This window comes from Sciurus carolinensis, chromosome 3, assembly GCF_902686445.1.
Source record: "Sciurus carolinensis chromosome 3, mSciCar1.2, whole genome shotgun sequence".
Lineage (NCBI taxonomy): Eukaryota > Metazoa > Chordata > Mammalia > Rodentia > Sciuridae > Sciurus > Sciurus carolinensis.
This window is the reverse complement of record NC_062215.1, coordinates 72,046,923-72,061,951: the sequence shown is the minus strand read 5'-3', so window position 1 is coordinate 72,061,951 and position 15,029 is coordinate 72,046,923. Positions and strand designations below refer to the sequence as shown.

At 46.3% G+C, this 15,029-nt stretch overlaps 1 protein-coding gene across 18 annotated transcripts in view; it reads right to left on the bottom strand.

Annotated features, from left to right (window-relative positions):
- Positions 1–762: 762 nt before the first annotated feature.
- Positions 763–15,029, bottom strand: part of Bin1 (bridging integrator 1) — a 68,101-nt gene continuing 53,834 nt past the window's right edge. For 16 of the 18 annotated variants that reach the window (XM_047543160.1, XM_047543166.1, XM_047543159.1 and 13 more), the window contains 4 exons: positions 14,282–14,371; positions 13,936–14,046; positions 13,564–13,665; positions 763–11,954 (listed from right to left, as the gene is read on the bottom strand). In XM_047543160.1, the coding sequence (XP_047399116.1) occupies positions 11,847–11,954; positions 13,564–13,665; positions 13,936–14,046; positions 14,282–14,371 (411 nt within the window). In that variant the 3' untranslated portion in view covers positions 763–11,846. The remainder of the gene's footprint in view (positions 11,955–13,563; positions 13,666–13,935; positions 14,047–14,281; positions 14,372–15,029) is intronic. The other 2 variants (XM_047543177.1, XM_047543176.1) reach the window with 1 other exon arrangement.

Genomic DNA, 15,029 nt, shown 5'->3' with positions numbered 1-15,029 from the left:
AACAATAACAGAATGAATCAAACAACATTACCCTATGTAAATTTATGATTACACAAATGGTATGCCTTGACTCCATGCACAGAGAAACAACATGCATCCCATTTGTTTACAATAAAAAAAAATAAAAAATAAAAATTAATTCATTTGTACTTACATGAGAGTAAGGATTCTACCTTTCTTAAAATGACCCTTCCAATAGGTCGTTTCTCTCTAATGTTAGTTGAATTTGTGTTTATGTTTTATTTCTGGTTCATGCATGACTGATAAGTTATTCTCCATTCTTGGCAACAATGGTTGGGAAATTGACTCTGTGGTCTGACTGTTTGGTAATGTCTGTAGATGGATGATAGGGATCTAGTCCCACTTGAATAGGAAACAACAGAAAATCCAGTTTGTTTGTCCTTTCTTGTTTGTCTATTTTGTGCTCAAGTAGATTAAGAATTTAGTGTCCAACTGGGAAGAACACTGTGAACCTGAGACATAAAAGTTTGTGTGTTTCTGTGTTTAATTTTGGCAGAAGTTGCAGAGCCAAAGCCAAAATCTCCTATGTGCCTGTGATCCAAATGTCTGTGAGTCTTTAATAAGGACCTTGGCCACTTGGCATATGATTGGGAAATATGTTAATAAATCAGATTATTGTTTCCTAAATCAAAGGTACTCTGTTCTGTTTAGTTTACAGGGAAAAGGTACTTATATAAATCTAATAGTCCTGATTTCTAGTAAGTGTGTGCTAGACTTTGAGAAAAAACATAGTCGTACAGAATCAGTGAAGAAATATTTAATAAATCCAAGTTCACATAATTAAGATAGATCTCTAGCAAATTAGATTCACAATAATTTTGGTTTTAAAAACAAAGATAGTTGGGGGTGTAGAGTGCATGCTTAGAATGTATGAGGCTCTGGGTCCAAACCCCAGCACCAAAAAAATAAAATAATAAAAAGTCACACAGTGTTCAAGGTGATGGATGTGCCAGTTTTTCTAATCTGATCGTTAGACATTAGACATCGTATACACATATTGAAACTTCACATCATACCAAATAAATTATGTCAATTAAAATTTAAATATATTAAAATGAATAAAGAAGAAATAAAATAGCTTATAACTTTTAGAAAACAAATAGAACCTCTCTTTATTAGTATTAAGTATAATAGTATAATAAAATACATATTTTATTTGGCTTGAACTCTTACGAAAGAGAACACTTAATCTGAACTTCCTAAATAATATACTGACAAAGAAGTTAACATTACACTTATGTAATGTTATGTTTAAGATACTTTTAAATTGGTGTTTACTTTAAATTGAATCATTATTCAGATAAACTTATAAATCTGTTTTGTAGCATATCAGATTAAATAAATTTTCCAAATCTTTAGGTTACTTAAAACCTTGAATGAATATGTAGCTAATTAATGGATAATCAGTGAATACATAGGTAAAGTTCTAGGTAAGATACAGTACAGATTACTAGCATTATTTTAAGTGTGTATAGTTTTGCTGCTTATTTCTATATACTATTTTCATTTAGAGTCATGTTGATAAAGGCATTAGCGTTTGCTGCTATAAGACGTGAAAGGCGTGTGTGACTGGGGAACATGTGTATTCATGCACTCTGGAGTCTACAGAAATGCTTGGTAGGCAGGTCCCAGTTTTCTGCCCCCTTTCCCAGTTTTTTCTGTGAAAGAAAGTTGGTTACTTTAGGTAAAGCAACCATTATATAGGTGGTTGATGCTGTACACAAAGAAATGGAGACAAAGAAATACAATCACATACAGGCTTTTTTTCTATAAGGCAAGAGTAGTTTAGTTCCAGAATATAATTCAGTAAAGGAGAAGGGAAAAGAAAGGAAAAGTGAATTTTATTTACCTTGGTTTATAACATCTGGGTCTGAAAAGAGACCATGAAATACGTTAAACTTTCAGCAAAGTTCACTCACTTTGAAGGGCTTGCTGTTCGACTTACTGATTACTGATTATAGTACAAAAGTTTGTTCTTTACCATCCGTGAAGTTTGCCCATACAGCAGAGTCTGTGTCTTATCACAGAAATTTCAGTGCATTTGTTATGGTTTAGATATATGAAGTGTCCCCCAGAATCTCATGTGTGAGACAATCCAAGAAAGTTTAGTGGTGAAATGATCAGGTTATGAGAGTCTTAGCCTAATGAGTGCATTAATCCGTGGATAGAAATTAACTGGATCTACTATAGGCAGGTAGGGTGTGGCTGGATGAGGTGGGTCATTGAGGGTCTGCCTTTAGAGTATATCTTTTGTCTGTGATGAGGGGAATCTCTCTCTCTCTCTGCTTCCTGCAACCATATTCCCAGCTGCTTTCCTCTGCTACACCCTTCTGCCATGATTTTCTGCCTTATTTCAAGCCTGAAGGAATGGAGCCAGCTATCTGTGGACTGAGACCTCTAAAACTGAGTCCCCAAATAAACTTTTCCTCCTCTAAAATTGTTCTTGACAGGTCTTTTGGTAACAGCAGGAAAAAAAAGAAACTCACAAAACAGCTTTATACTGATTTTATTACATCCTTGATTATTAAAACACACACACACACACATATACACATACACACACTTGCTTATGAAAGTGAAGTTCTTAAAAATTATGCTGCCATCTATGTTCACTTTAGAACCTGTTATTGTCACCAAAGGATGAGCAAGCCTTGTTTCTGGTCTCTAATGATGCCCTCTGAACCAAGTGCCCATATTCTCTAATAACTCTTTTGATTTTTTCTTCCTGAGCTCAGATCTTGAATCTAGAAATACTAAAATGAAACATTTTATCCTTAATGAAAACATTATTAGAAACTTCCTAGAGGGCCCCTGAAAATTCACAAAGATCTTCTCTTTGCCCTTATAAAACAAGAGCAAGAACGATGCTTAGAAGTTCTTACATTTGTTATTCCTTAATCAGGTCTGCAAGGGAAGAATTGTCACATCCAAAGAAATGTTCAGCCTCCCCTAGCTCAAGTTTGTATCAGTAAAATGTCATTTATAGAAATATTTCATTCATCACATGCTTTCTGGGAAGGCCCTGAAGGCTTGTCAGTGCCCTCATCTGTAAGCGGTTTTACCCTGAAGGAAACATTGATCAAAACTCTTATGAAATAGTTATTCCCCAATAGAGAATTTTACTCTTCTGCATTTTTGGGCTATTGGTTGCTGTTGTAAATTAACCACCACTCTTATCATCTACAAGTCCACTTTTGTTTGCTGTGTTGTTCATCTGCAAGCTCTGCCACCAACTGCAGACCAGATGCCCTATCTTCAGCAACAAGGGCAGCAGGAGTGCTCCTGCAAGGGGCTCGGATAAATCACCTCATGCAGACAGACCACCGTGCTCTCCTCTCTCAGGTCACTTTCAGACAAGTGGAGCCAGGATTCCAGGTTCTCTCAGTTCAGAGGAGCAGCTTCCTGAAAGCAGCCTATTGCCCAGGATCCAGAGAATGAGAACTGACCTCAATAGGAGTGGGCAAAGCAACTTCAGTGTGGTTATATTTTGGGAATATTGCTGATGTCATTTCAGTGTTCTTTCAATTATTGGTCTGGGAGGAAGCCCTTTCTCCTCCTTCTTAACCTACAACGGTCTGCTTTTGTCAATTGAAAAGAAACATTTTTGGGGATATGTAGTTCAGTGGCAGAACAGTTGCCTAATATGCAGGAGGCCCTGGGTTCAATCCCTAGTACCACCAAAAATAAATAATAAATAAATAAATAAACAAATAAATAAATAAAGCTCAATTCAGTGATATCAGATTCTCACTGACTCCCCAAATTCAGAAATTCACTCAGTCTCCTTAACTTTTTTCATAGAAATATAGTTACTTTCATAGGTTCAATAAGCAACTATCCTTTTCACTAGTATATAATTGCACTTCACATAAGGGCCATATTTAGTATATCATATTGGGAAGGATTCTCATTATAAAGCCACTTTATATGCTGAATCAATGCCACAGAACTCTCAAGGAAGAACACTCCTGACTGTCTCACAGGTGGCAAAGAAGATAGCTTTCTGCAGGCCAGGAGCTTCATTTAATTTGGGGAACTTTGAAAAGAGAGGAAATCATCGAAGATTTCATTTCCAGTACCAAAACTGTAACCAAAAATCCAAGCTGAAATTCCTCATGCAAACATCCAGAATAGCTTGTCCAGGGCCGGACAGTCACGCACACTGCATAGCCCTCTACACTTGAAAACAGATTCGCAGAGGCCTGCAGAGTCACGCACTTTCTTGCTGCACCCACCTAAGGAATCAGGCCAAACCTAATGAGACTCTTCATTTTGTGATCTAAGATAAAGTTTAATTATGAACCTGGGACAAAAAGGGAACACTGTCTAAAACAATGGTGAGAGGTTTTAAATGGGAAAAAAAAAAAACTCCCTACTATCCCTTTGATGGAATTCTATATGTTGTCTAGTGGACCCTGGGTGTTGTCTGATTCCATGGGGACATGAGCTGTCCTGCCAATCTGTAGAGATAGTGTCAGGTCCCACAGGGTTGCTGGGATTATAGGTACCTCCTCTACATGGTGTTGTATGTAATTCCTAAACAAGGCAGTGCATGTGAAACTTGTCCCCTGGGAATGTAAACCTCTATAAATCCAATTCGCCTTTAAACATCCTATAGCACCTTCCTGGTTCCTCCTTAATTAGATAAATAAAATGTGAACCTTGGCACCACAAGGTTCAGTGGTAGAACACATGCTTAGCATGCACGGGAGCCTCGGTCCCAGAACCCAAAAGAAGCAAAACAAAATATAAAGCTATTCTATTTGAATGGCATATACATATATGTTTGATTTTACCTTTTAAAAATTTGCATTTTATTATTTCTTAATAAACCCAACAACCCTGTGAGTTATAGGACATGAAACTGCAGCTCAAGACAATGTCACATCATAAAGTCTAGATGCTTCTCACTCCAAAGCCCAGCTGTGAGCCACCCCAACACTTATTTCCAAGTGCCTGAGTACAGCCCAAATACCTGCCTTGTCATTGGCCCTGGGCCCTGTGCCTTCCAAAATCATGTTCTTCTTTGCTCCCAAGTAAAAAGGTCTTATTCATAACAAAATTCTTACACTGTGAAGATTTTACTTCCTGCCCTCCTATCTCTGAAGCTTTGCCAAGCAAGGGGCTGGGAGATGGTGGTGTGACCGTTTGCTCTCAGCAAATATTCTCCTCTCTACAAATCAGCCCTTCTCTGCTTTGAGTCAGCTCCAGAATGGAGTCAGCCCCTTGTTCCCATCTCCTCATTGACACACTCAAGATTTACAGTGAATGAAGGAATTTTTCAGCCCAGCACAGAACAAGAGCCAACTTCAAAACTGAGCATCAGTCCTCAGGGCCCTACACACAGCCCGTGTTTGCTGCCAGGATACATCACTTCCACAGCCTGGTCCTGCAGCCTCTTCCTGGACCCCTATCTCTCCCTCCAGATTCTCCTCCCCATACCCACTCCGTCTGTCTCCCACAGGCAAAAGCAGAATTACCATTTATATTTCAAACAGACTGACTAGTCCTTTGACTTCCCCAACCAGGCCATGGTTGCAGGGGCAGGGGTACCCAGATCCTCTTTCAGAAACAAACATGCTCTTTAAAGGTAGTTTCCCCCCGCCCAACAGATGACATTTCATTTCCATTAGAGGAATTTTTTTTTTTTTTGGCTTCCTCCTAATCCAATCTATCCCAACTTCAAATGCTAAGCAACTTTCAAATTGAAATTATTTTCTTCCTACGACTCGAAAATTGAATTTCCTGATAGAAGATGGCAATTCCTCAGCATGGATGGCATCCAACCAACACTGCTGCCATGGGCCTGGAGATGTTTCCCAGACAAGAAATTCTAGAATGTGCTGAACAACTGCAGGTTTTTGTTAGAACAAGGACACACATACACACCCTCATTTTGAAAGACAAATGTTTTCTCTGGGCTTAAAAAATTTTAGACACACATCTTAAAATGTTAATCTGTGCTGCCAGAGCTCATGGTTTCTCAAAATTCTGTGAGCATAGGAAATGAAATTGACCAAATTATATTGTTATATTATGTGCTTATATGAGAATATAACAACAAATTCCACTATTATGTGTAATTTTAATGCACTGATAAAAATATATACATAAATAAGATTTTAAAATAATTTTCGTAAACAAAACAGAGGAAGATTAGCATGTAGGAAAGCAGTGGCGGTGGGAAGGGGGGCCAAAACTGGGAAAACTAACATTCCAAAAGAATATCTGAACAAGTATGAGCCTATGGTGATGTGCCCCAGGGCTCTGCAGGCAGAATTTAGCAATTTTATTATAACACATCTTGTCATCTAAACTCCCTACTTAAAGATGTGTTTTAGTAAACAGTGCCCTGTGGCTTCTGCAGTAAGTGGAGGGTGAGCATATGGCAGGGACCCAATGGAGCAGAGCCCAGCACCCACTCACTGAAGTGGGCTGAGACCCTGGCCAGGGTACAGGAGGCTGCACAGGAAGTCAGCATCCAGGCAGGAGGGGCAGAGGGGCAGGAGGTTCAAACATTGTGTGTGCAGGATGCAAATGCCTCATGGACAGATGAGCACTAAAGACAAAGACATTCCCCACAGGGTCCCGGTTCAGGGAAGTGGGAGTCAGCTGGGAGAGAGAGGGAACTCCCCGAGGGTTGCTCAGCCACAGCATGGCAAAGAAGTCACAGTGGCATGAGGATCACCAGTGTTACTGGGATAGGCCACACAAGGCAGAGGGTGGCAGAAAATGTGTCTAGGGACCAGAGCATGAAGGATTCAGTTATGGGATTTGGACTTGTGTAGAAAATGGAGACTATTGAAAGGTTCAAACACAGGCATACTAAGATCAGAAATAAGTTTCAGAAAAACCCTGGCAGCAGGACTCCAATGGGTGCAACAGGAAATGGATGGCAAGCCTGGATCGGGGTAGTGGAGCAGATGCAGAACTCTCTAGGATGTCAAGTCAGGGGACATGAGGAAAGTTCAAGGGAGTAATTAGGAAGGCTTCAAGTAACAGAACCCTCACAAATTATTTGTTCGTTTCACACAAACATGTCAGAAGGACAGCCCTCAGGTTGGACTAGATATTCTGTAATGCCATCCCTCCACCTTTGACCTCTACCATCCTCAGTGAGATGCTTTTTATGGCCTCTGCATGTGGCCTTGCATACAAAATGGCTGCAGTACCTCCAGTCCTCTCTCCAGGCAGCAGCAGGAGGTGAAAGCCACTCTCTTAGCAAGGTTTTGACTTCTTACTTTTGAAGGGATGCCAATCCTCATCTCATTGGCCAGGACTGTGTCATAAAGCTACCCATAGCTGCAAGGAAAGCTAGAGTAATGAGGTTTTAAGGAAGAATATTGGTTCCCTAAACAACATCACAGTTCAGTTAAGAAAAAGGAGGGAATGAGGAGTGAGCGCTTACATCTGCCCAAGGGAAGGGCAAAGGAAGAGTTCAGGGAACGTTAGGTTTGTGACCATGGCATGAAGGAAGATGCCCATCACTGATGGGCAGGAACGCTGCCCTGAAGCCATAGATTTGGGTCATCAGCTTATAATGGAGGATGAGTTCCAGAAACTTCTCATCCCATTCCAAGACTGCTCTATGGAAACCGTGTGTCCTCTTGATGTACCAAAATAAGAACGTGGTAATGTTATCAAGCTCCCAGAAGAAAGAACCCTGAGATGGTTTCTGTGTGTGGACCTTGGCCCACCATGAGCCTGTCATCTTTAAGAAAAAGCCATGGCTCCTGCCTTCCCACCCCTAGCAGTTCACATGGGCAGGGCACATTGGGGATATGAGATAAATGCCTAGGGTTGACTGGCAGTCTCTACCCACCCTGGAGTTGACCGTCAAAGCCTAGCCTTTAGCAAGACTCCACAGCCATCTTTGACCTTGGCTATTTGGGAGAAGAAAAAAATGTCCCATCTCCCCTTCTCCCTCTACCAGCCTACATCCTCATCTCATCAGGGGCTGTCAGGAAGGCAGCTCCCATGCTCCTCATTAATTATCCTTTTTAATTACACTGAAAGGGCCTTTCCTCAGTGGTCTGCCCTCCTGCATAATCAGAGTCTGGACCTGGAATCTCATAGCAGCAGCCTGCCTGTCTCTGAAGGGCCCACAGCATTCCCTGCCTGTGGAGCCCCAAGGACCCAAAAGCAGGCTGGGAAGGCCACCGTCTTGAACATGTCCCCTTTCCTTTGGCCAAAGGTCTTCTTGAGAAGGGAGCTCTCCCTAAGGGAAGGAATTCAGCAGCACCTTATCAGTACCTGCCCTCAAAACATCTTCCTCCTCTTAATGACTCTTCCCTGAGTCCTCCTTCCTATTCCTATCAGGCTGGGTCCACTCATCTCTTCCCTGACCTGTCTCTCTCCTGAACTTCAGGTTCCACAGCAAGAGTTTGGACTCCCCAGGTTTCTCCAACTCAGCCAACCCCATATCCCTGACTTGCCTATTACACTTGCTGCTCCCTGCCTGAGACAGGCCCCAATGTCCAGACCGCTAGAAATCCTGTGTCTTATTTCATTTCCTATTGCTATGATAAATATGTGCATTTGGGTAGTTTATAAAAAAGAGGGGTTTATTTTGGCTTTGACTCTGGAGGTGGGGAAGTCCAATACACACATACTCACATACACACTCATTCATAGTTTATATGCCCATTTAAGTTCCCTGGTTTCATGCCCTTTCTAGATGCCACTGTGGAGTGGACATACATGGGTCTGAGCTCCTAGGATTCACTGCCCCTTCTCCTCGGAAGCCATTTTTTGCTCAGTGGTTCACCCCTGCCTCACCTAACCTGCCCACCTGCAGCTCCAGGCCCTATTTGTCTTGGACCTGTCTGCAGGTCCCACCTCCAGCCACAGTCATTGGTTCAGGACTGAGTACCTGACACAGATCACGCCAATGAAACAAAGATGTGCTGGGAGCTTCTGGTAAGGAAGTGTGCAGACATCAAACCAGAACCCCAGGAGACCAGTCCCAAGATGAAGCTAACACAAGAGGACAGGGAACCAAGAGTATTATGGAAGGCCTGAGTGCCCACATACCTAGACACAAGGGTGCCCAGTCAAGGCTTTTGAGCAAATGAACCCAATGCTTGGCCTCCCTTCAGGAAGCCTGGTTTGGGAGGCGGGGGCATTGGTAAGGATACTTAAATTCCCAGAGGCAGGGCCAAAAGGTCTCCAGCCAGAGGAACCTAAAACCATGGTTACCAAATCCAACCAAGGATGGGAAGCAAAAGGCCATATGGTGTGCCTGGGGCAGTGACCTACCACTACAGATGCCTTAGGAGCTAAAAGGAAGGTAAAGGGACCAGGGGGAGTTCCCTGAGCTGGGATAGAGACTTCTGAGACACTTCAGGGGCCCTTTGTGCAGAGCCCATGGCCTCGACCACAGGGTCATTTGGACCATTCACACTGACAATGTGTATATGTTATATACATGTATTTTTGCAGTACTGAGGATTGAACCCACACCCTCATGCATGTTAGGCAAGTGTTCTATCACCCTAAAGTGTGTATTATGATTCTAGCTGCCAAGTTCCACATGGGGACTAATCCTGCTTCCCATCAGCAACTTGGTTCATAACACAGAGAAGTAATAAATAAGTAAATCAGTTTTCTAAAGACTTTCACAGATTCCATGACAGGCCCACACCTGCCAGGAAGCCTTAGGACTGCCTCCATGTGGGTCCTGTCCCTTCCTCAGGCACCTGAAAAATTCAGGCCCCCCAGGACACCCACACACAATTGACCCACCTGCCTAGGCCTTGCTCTGTCCAATCCCAGCTCCACACTGTCACAATCTTACCCACCACTCTCCTGGCTCTTGGAGGCCAAAGGGGAGCCAGAGAAGAGGACTGCCTGAGGTAGGCTCCTTCCAAACCCCTCGCCTGGCCCCCCAAAAGCACAAGGTCTGCAAGAGCCTCCAGCCTCAGTGTAGGTCCCAGAACCTACCCTGGCCTACCCCTTGTGAAAGCCAGGAGCTCTGCCCAGGGACCAGGTCTCCTTGGCCACCCATCAACCCAAATCAAGCCAGGGCTTGACAAACCCTCCAGGCAGTGCGTGTCCAGGTGCCAGGTGTAAAAATTGGCTCACACCCTCACCTGCCTCTTGCTCATTTCCTCCATTCCAACCTGTCCTCAGCTCAGTTCTCTGCCCAGTTCTTCACCTCCCTGATCTCTTGTTCAGGCTGCCTGGCTCCGAATTTCCCTGACTGAAACCTAGTGCCACCCCAACACACAACCCAGCTAAGGCTCAAGGGGAGCTGGATGCTTGCTCTGGGCACTGTCTCTGGAGACCTACCTGCTCCTCTGTGCAGCGCCCTACAGGCCCCGACCAGGGCTTTCTTGCCAAACTATCCCAACCGCAAGGGTCAGAACTCCCTTGAGGGTCAGGGGCAACAAAGTTATCATCTGACCTATCTTTGAGTCTAATCTCATATTGTCATAAATCTAATGCAAATTCTTTCTCCTAGATGTTTTCAAGGATTATGTTTTAAATTTTTACACTGAAGTAAAAGTGAAGATCCCTCATGTTGCTACCCTGGCTGCACACCCCTCATACAGCCCAGGGTACACACATCCCAGATTCAGAAGCAGTGGAACTGGCCAGGTCTGGGCACCAAATCCAGCTAGACCAAGGGAAAAAGGCTGTCAACGTGGAAAGAGTGGAGGAGTGAGGGAGGGAAGGAGGCAAGGAGGCAGAAAAAGCAAAAGCTTTCAAAGGAGGGGTGTCTAGAAAGGAGCCCTCTGTTTCCTACCGCTGTAACTTCTACTGCTCAAGGAAGTTATGGATGGCAGATTCAGCACTATCTGTCACCCACAGGACAAGTCAGGGCCAATAGCAAGGACGTTCCTAAAGCAAAGTCCAGAGAGTCTAACTCTAAAATAAAGCTCAGATTCTCAGTCACCTCGATCACCAGCTTTTACTATCAGTGCAGATTTTTGTGAAGACAAGTTCTTTGCATCTGCAAGTCCAGGCTGGTTCCTGGGTCACTGGCATAACTCCCTCAGCTCCTGGGAAGGCCAGGTCACAGTTGTGTCATCTTTCTGGGCTGCTCAGACTGGCGTACATCACTGATGGAGCTGAGGAGCTGGGACTGGATTCAGTGTGGGCCACAAGAGGGTGAAGCCAGGCCAGCCAAGCATGGCCTGGACCTGGGCCTTCCTAGTCCTCCAGACTCAGGCCTTCCCCATGGTCTGGACCAAACTCTCAGACTCCCATTCACCAGCAGGGTCTTGGTTTTTCTCTCTGTGGACTCCTGGAGTCCTGATACAGATGATGGGTGGGATGGCAAAATAAACACACAGGCATTTTTTTGAGCGTTTTTGTCAGGTTTTTTTGTTCTTTGTTTCATTTTGTTTGAACACTAAGGTTTATTTTCAAACAGCACACAGATGGTCTGCGGGGCAGGGCCAGGCAGGGCTGGTGTCTGCGCCCACCCACAGCAGCTGCCAGGTAAAGAAGACCCCTGCCCAGGTGACGTGGCTGAAGCTTCAGGCAAGCGTGGCGGTGGCTTGGCGGCCCCCAGCCCGCCCTGCAGCCAGGCACACATGCGGGCACAGACAGGGGCGCCAGGAACTCAACTAGGGACCACAGCAGCTTCAGAAACACTGGCAAATTCCACCAGACTGGCCAGGATTGGGCTTTTTGGAGAACAACCTAATCTGGGAGAATACCTTTTGGCTAAGGTCTCTCATCTCTCGATTTCCCTTTGCATTTCAAAAGTTTAAAAACAAAAACAGAAAAGAAGAAGGAAAAAAAAAAAAAAGAAACACACATTTTTCAGGGGGAAAAGGTGTTCTTCACACGCCCAGAGGACTGTGGGAGCTCCTCCATCACTGCACCCGTTCCGTGAAGTTCTCAGGGAAGACGCCCCGGCATTTCTCCAACTCCTTGTGCTGGTTCCAGTCACTCTCCTTTACACCCATGAGCCAGCCTTCATCCTGGTGCAAGGAGAGCACCCACATCACACAGGGATGAGGGACAGAGGGCACAGAACCCAACGCGGCCCTGCTGGAATCTGCTGGAAGATGGTCCCTCTTCCTGCTCTTCTTTACCTCTCTGTCTGCCACGCCCACCTTGAAAATGCCTCCTGATGCTTCTTCCTGAGGCCCATACCCAGTCCACAGGAGCCAACCTGCCCTCAGCAGGTGGGTATAGGATTAAACCTGTGCCTGCTTTGGTTGAGTTGCTCTCACTCTTAAGGCACTGATCTGAACACACTGAACAATACCCCCAGTCCTAGTCCCAGGGCTTCCTACCACCTGGTGCCCACAGAGGACCTGTCCCTGAGGAAGACAGAAGCACTCCTTCCAGGCTTCATATTTCTATATACAGAACTGGAAAGCTCTAGAAGCACTGACCAGTTAAAAGTTTCAGAAGGTCCCCAGTCCACCCTATTAAGTGCTTCAATTCCAACTTGTCCTGTGCTTGAAAACTGACACCAGTAGGGGTCTTCTGCACAGGGACTTCCTGAAACTGAGTGACTGTCCACCCCTGCCCACAGCTAGACCGTGCTTTCCCTGTAGCCGGACTATGCCTGGGGACTTCCTGGATCTTTGTGATTTACCTTCGTGTTGTTATCTGTCTTATCTGAGCCCACTCCAGCTGCCCCTGAACAAAACTTTCCTGTGGGTTAGGGTTCAGGATTCTCCTTGAAATTCCACCCAGCGAGGGCAGGCACCCTTGAGAAGTTAGTGGAGACCTGGGGGCTTAGGAAGAATCAGTAGGTTTAGGCCCAGACTCCTGTGCCCTGCCAGCAGGTTCTCAGTGCTAAAACTAAAGGCAAAAGCCAGATGTCCCCATGGGCACTACCAACACCCCACAAAGACTCACTTACACCAAAAGTGAAGTCCTTCTGAGAGCCCTTGGCCACCTGAGCAAATCAGCTGGCCCAAACCTAGGAGGGATGCACTTAGGGCCAACCTAAGGTCCTCTGTTTGAGATGAACTAATATGAGAAGCCACAGAGGCAGAAGGGTCTGGAAGGCATCTGGGGTGAGACCCAGATGTGGACACAGCTGAGAAAATGGTGGTTCGGCATAAACAGAGCAGGTCAGCCTGGAGGGCAACAGCAGGGTAGACGTGAGCCCAGAAAGAGGCCAGTGCTCGGCCATTGCTCTGTCTACTGCAGAGGGGACACCTGCGGGCAGGGACCTGAGCAAGAAGGATCCTGTTTTGGGAGGAAGGCAGGTCGGGGGGTGGGGTAGGTAAGGAGGGAAGAGAAGGGAAGAAAGAAACAGCTGACAGAGTCTGAGAAGAGGAAGATGTGGCGTCTGAAGAAAAAGAAAGGAAGAGGACCCTGAGGAGCTGAAAGATAAGGAGAGGTAGGGGCAGGGAGAGGCCAGTGGGTGAGGGACAAAAGGGATAGAACAGGACAGAGAAAGAAACTAGGATGAGAGAAAAGGGCTTTAGAGAAAGGGGAGAAGAAACTGATGGCATCCTGGACCACAAGACAGCGAGCCTCTGCTGCCCCCTGCTGGCCATCTCTGTCACTGCACTTCCCCCAACCCCCAACACACCTCCGGGAGTTTGGGAGGTAGCATCCACTCACCTGTTCCTCAGGGTTCTGAAAGGGGATCACCAGTACCACGTCGCCAGCCTTGAGCTGCAGCTCATCTGTGTCAGTGGCCGTGTAGTCGTGCTGGGCCTGCACCTGCAGAATTTGGGAGAGCATGTCAGGACCCTGTGGTCCCCCTCCAGCCCAGTACAGGGCAGAAGGCTTTGTAAAGTGAACCCCTGTGAAGTAGTGATGTGGAGATCAGAGGCCATTTAGTGGGTTGAAGTGGCATAGCAGGGCTCATATGACAGTAAGTCTATGCTGCCTAGGGCTCGACTGTATAAGAGGATGACACCCCCCACCCCCCCACCCGCTGGCACCCAGTGCACTCTGGAACAGTGGCTGGGTCTGCTAGCCTGGGCTCACCTTGAACATGAAGCCCGGGGGAAGATCCAAACGCCCTGCCCCACTGCTGCCTTCCACAGTGCCGTTCACAGTTGCTGAGAATGTTTCCACCACCACAGCCGGAAGAGAGCTCTGGGAACAGGACACAGGTTAGCTGAGCAGGGCAGTGGTGCAGGAAGGACAAGGGCCACCAGGAAGGGAAGGAGAGGTGTCTCCACCTCACGCCAGACCAGCCTGCCCCAGGCTCCTCAACAGGAACCGCTACCTATGGGGCAAGTAGCACAAGGAAGCCACGGGCAGGCAGGTAGACAGACAGGCGGTGGATAGAGCAGAAAGAAAAGCAGGGCTTTGGTCCCTGCTGTCTTACGGAGGCTGCTTCACTTGCCGCCGTCTCCCCAGGCTCCTGGGCTCCAGGCGCAGGTTGGGTCCCACCTGCCACCTCCAAGGCCTCTGCTGGCTGCAACATAAATGCCGGCAAGGGGTCAGACACAGGACAGGATGCTGCGGCCAGGACACAGGAAACAGGCCATGGGAGGGCAGCACCTGAGTGGGAATGCCAGGGAAATTAGCCTGGCTAGTCTCCATTTCTAGAACTGCCAGGAATAATCTGGGGAGCCCCTGCAGAACAGGTAGGCCCCAGACACAGGAGGACGCTGAAGAGAAGGTGCTGGCAGCCACAGGAACACCAGGTGACGTACATGGAGAAGCTTGGTACAGGCCCCTAGATGCCACCCACAACGGTGCCTCACAGACCCTGCCCTTTAAGACTTCACCAAGTCCCAACTTCCTCCTGCCCACTCTGCCTGCCAGCTGACTGGGCAGTGCCTGCATCATGTTCCTGTCCCCACATGAACACGGCTCACAACAGGCAGGGGTGGCCCTTCCCCAGCCCTGTACACTGAATCATGGTCAGGGGTGCCCCAGCAGCCCCCAGCAAGGGCACTGCAATTGGGCTGATCTGGGTCAACACAGACTCAGACACTTCCTAGCCTGAAACCAAGCTTCTCAACCTCCTTTAGCCTCTTCTTCCTCACCTGGAAAAGGAGGAAGTGTCTGGCTGACAAGATCATAATGAAGACTGAGAAAATTCTGGAAAGTGCCTGATATAAATTGGT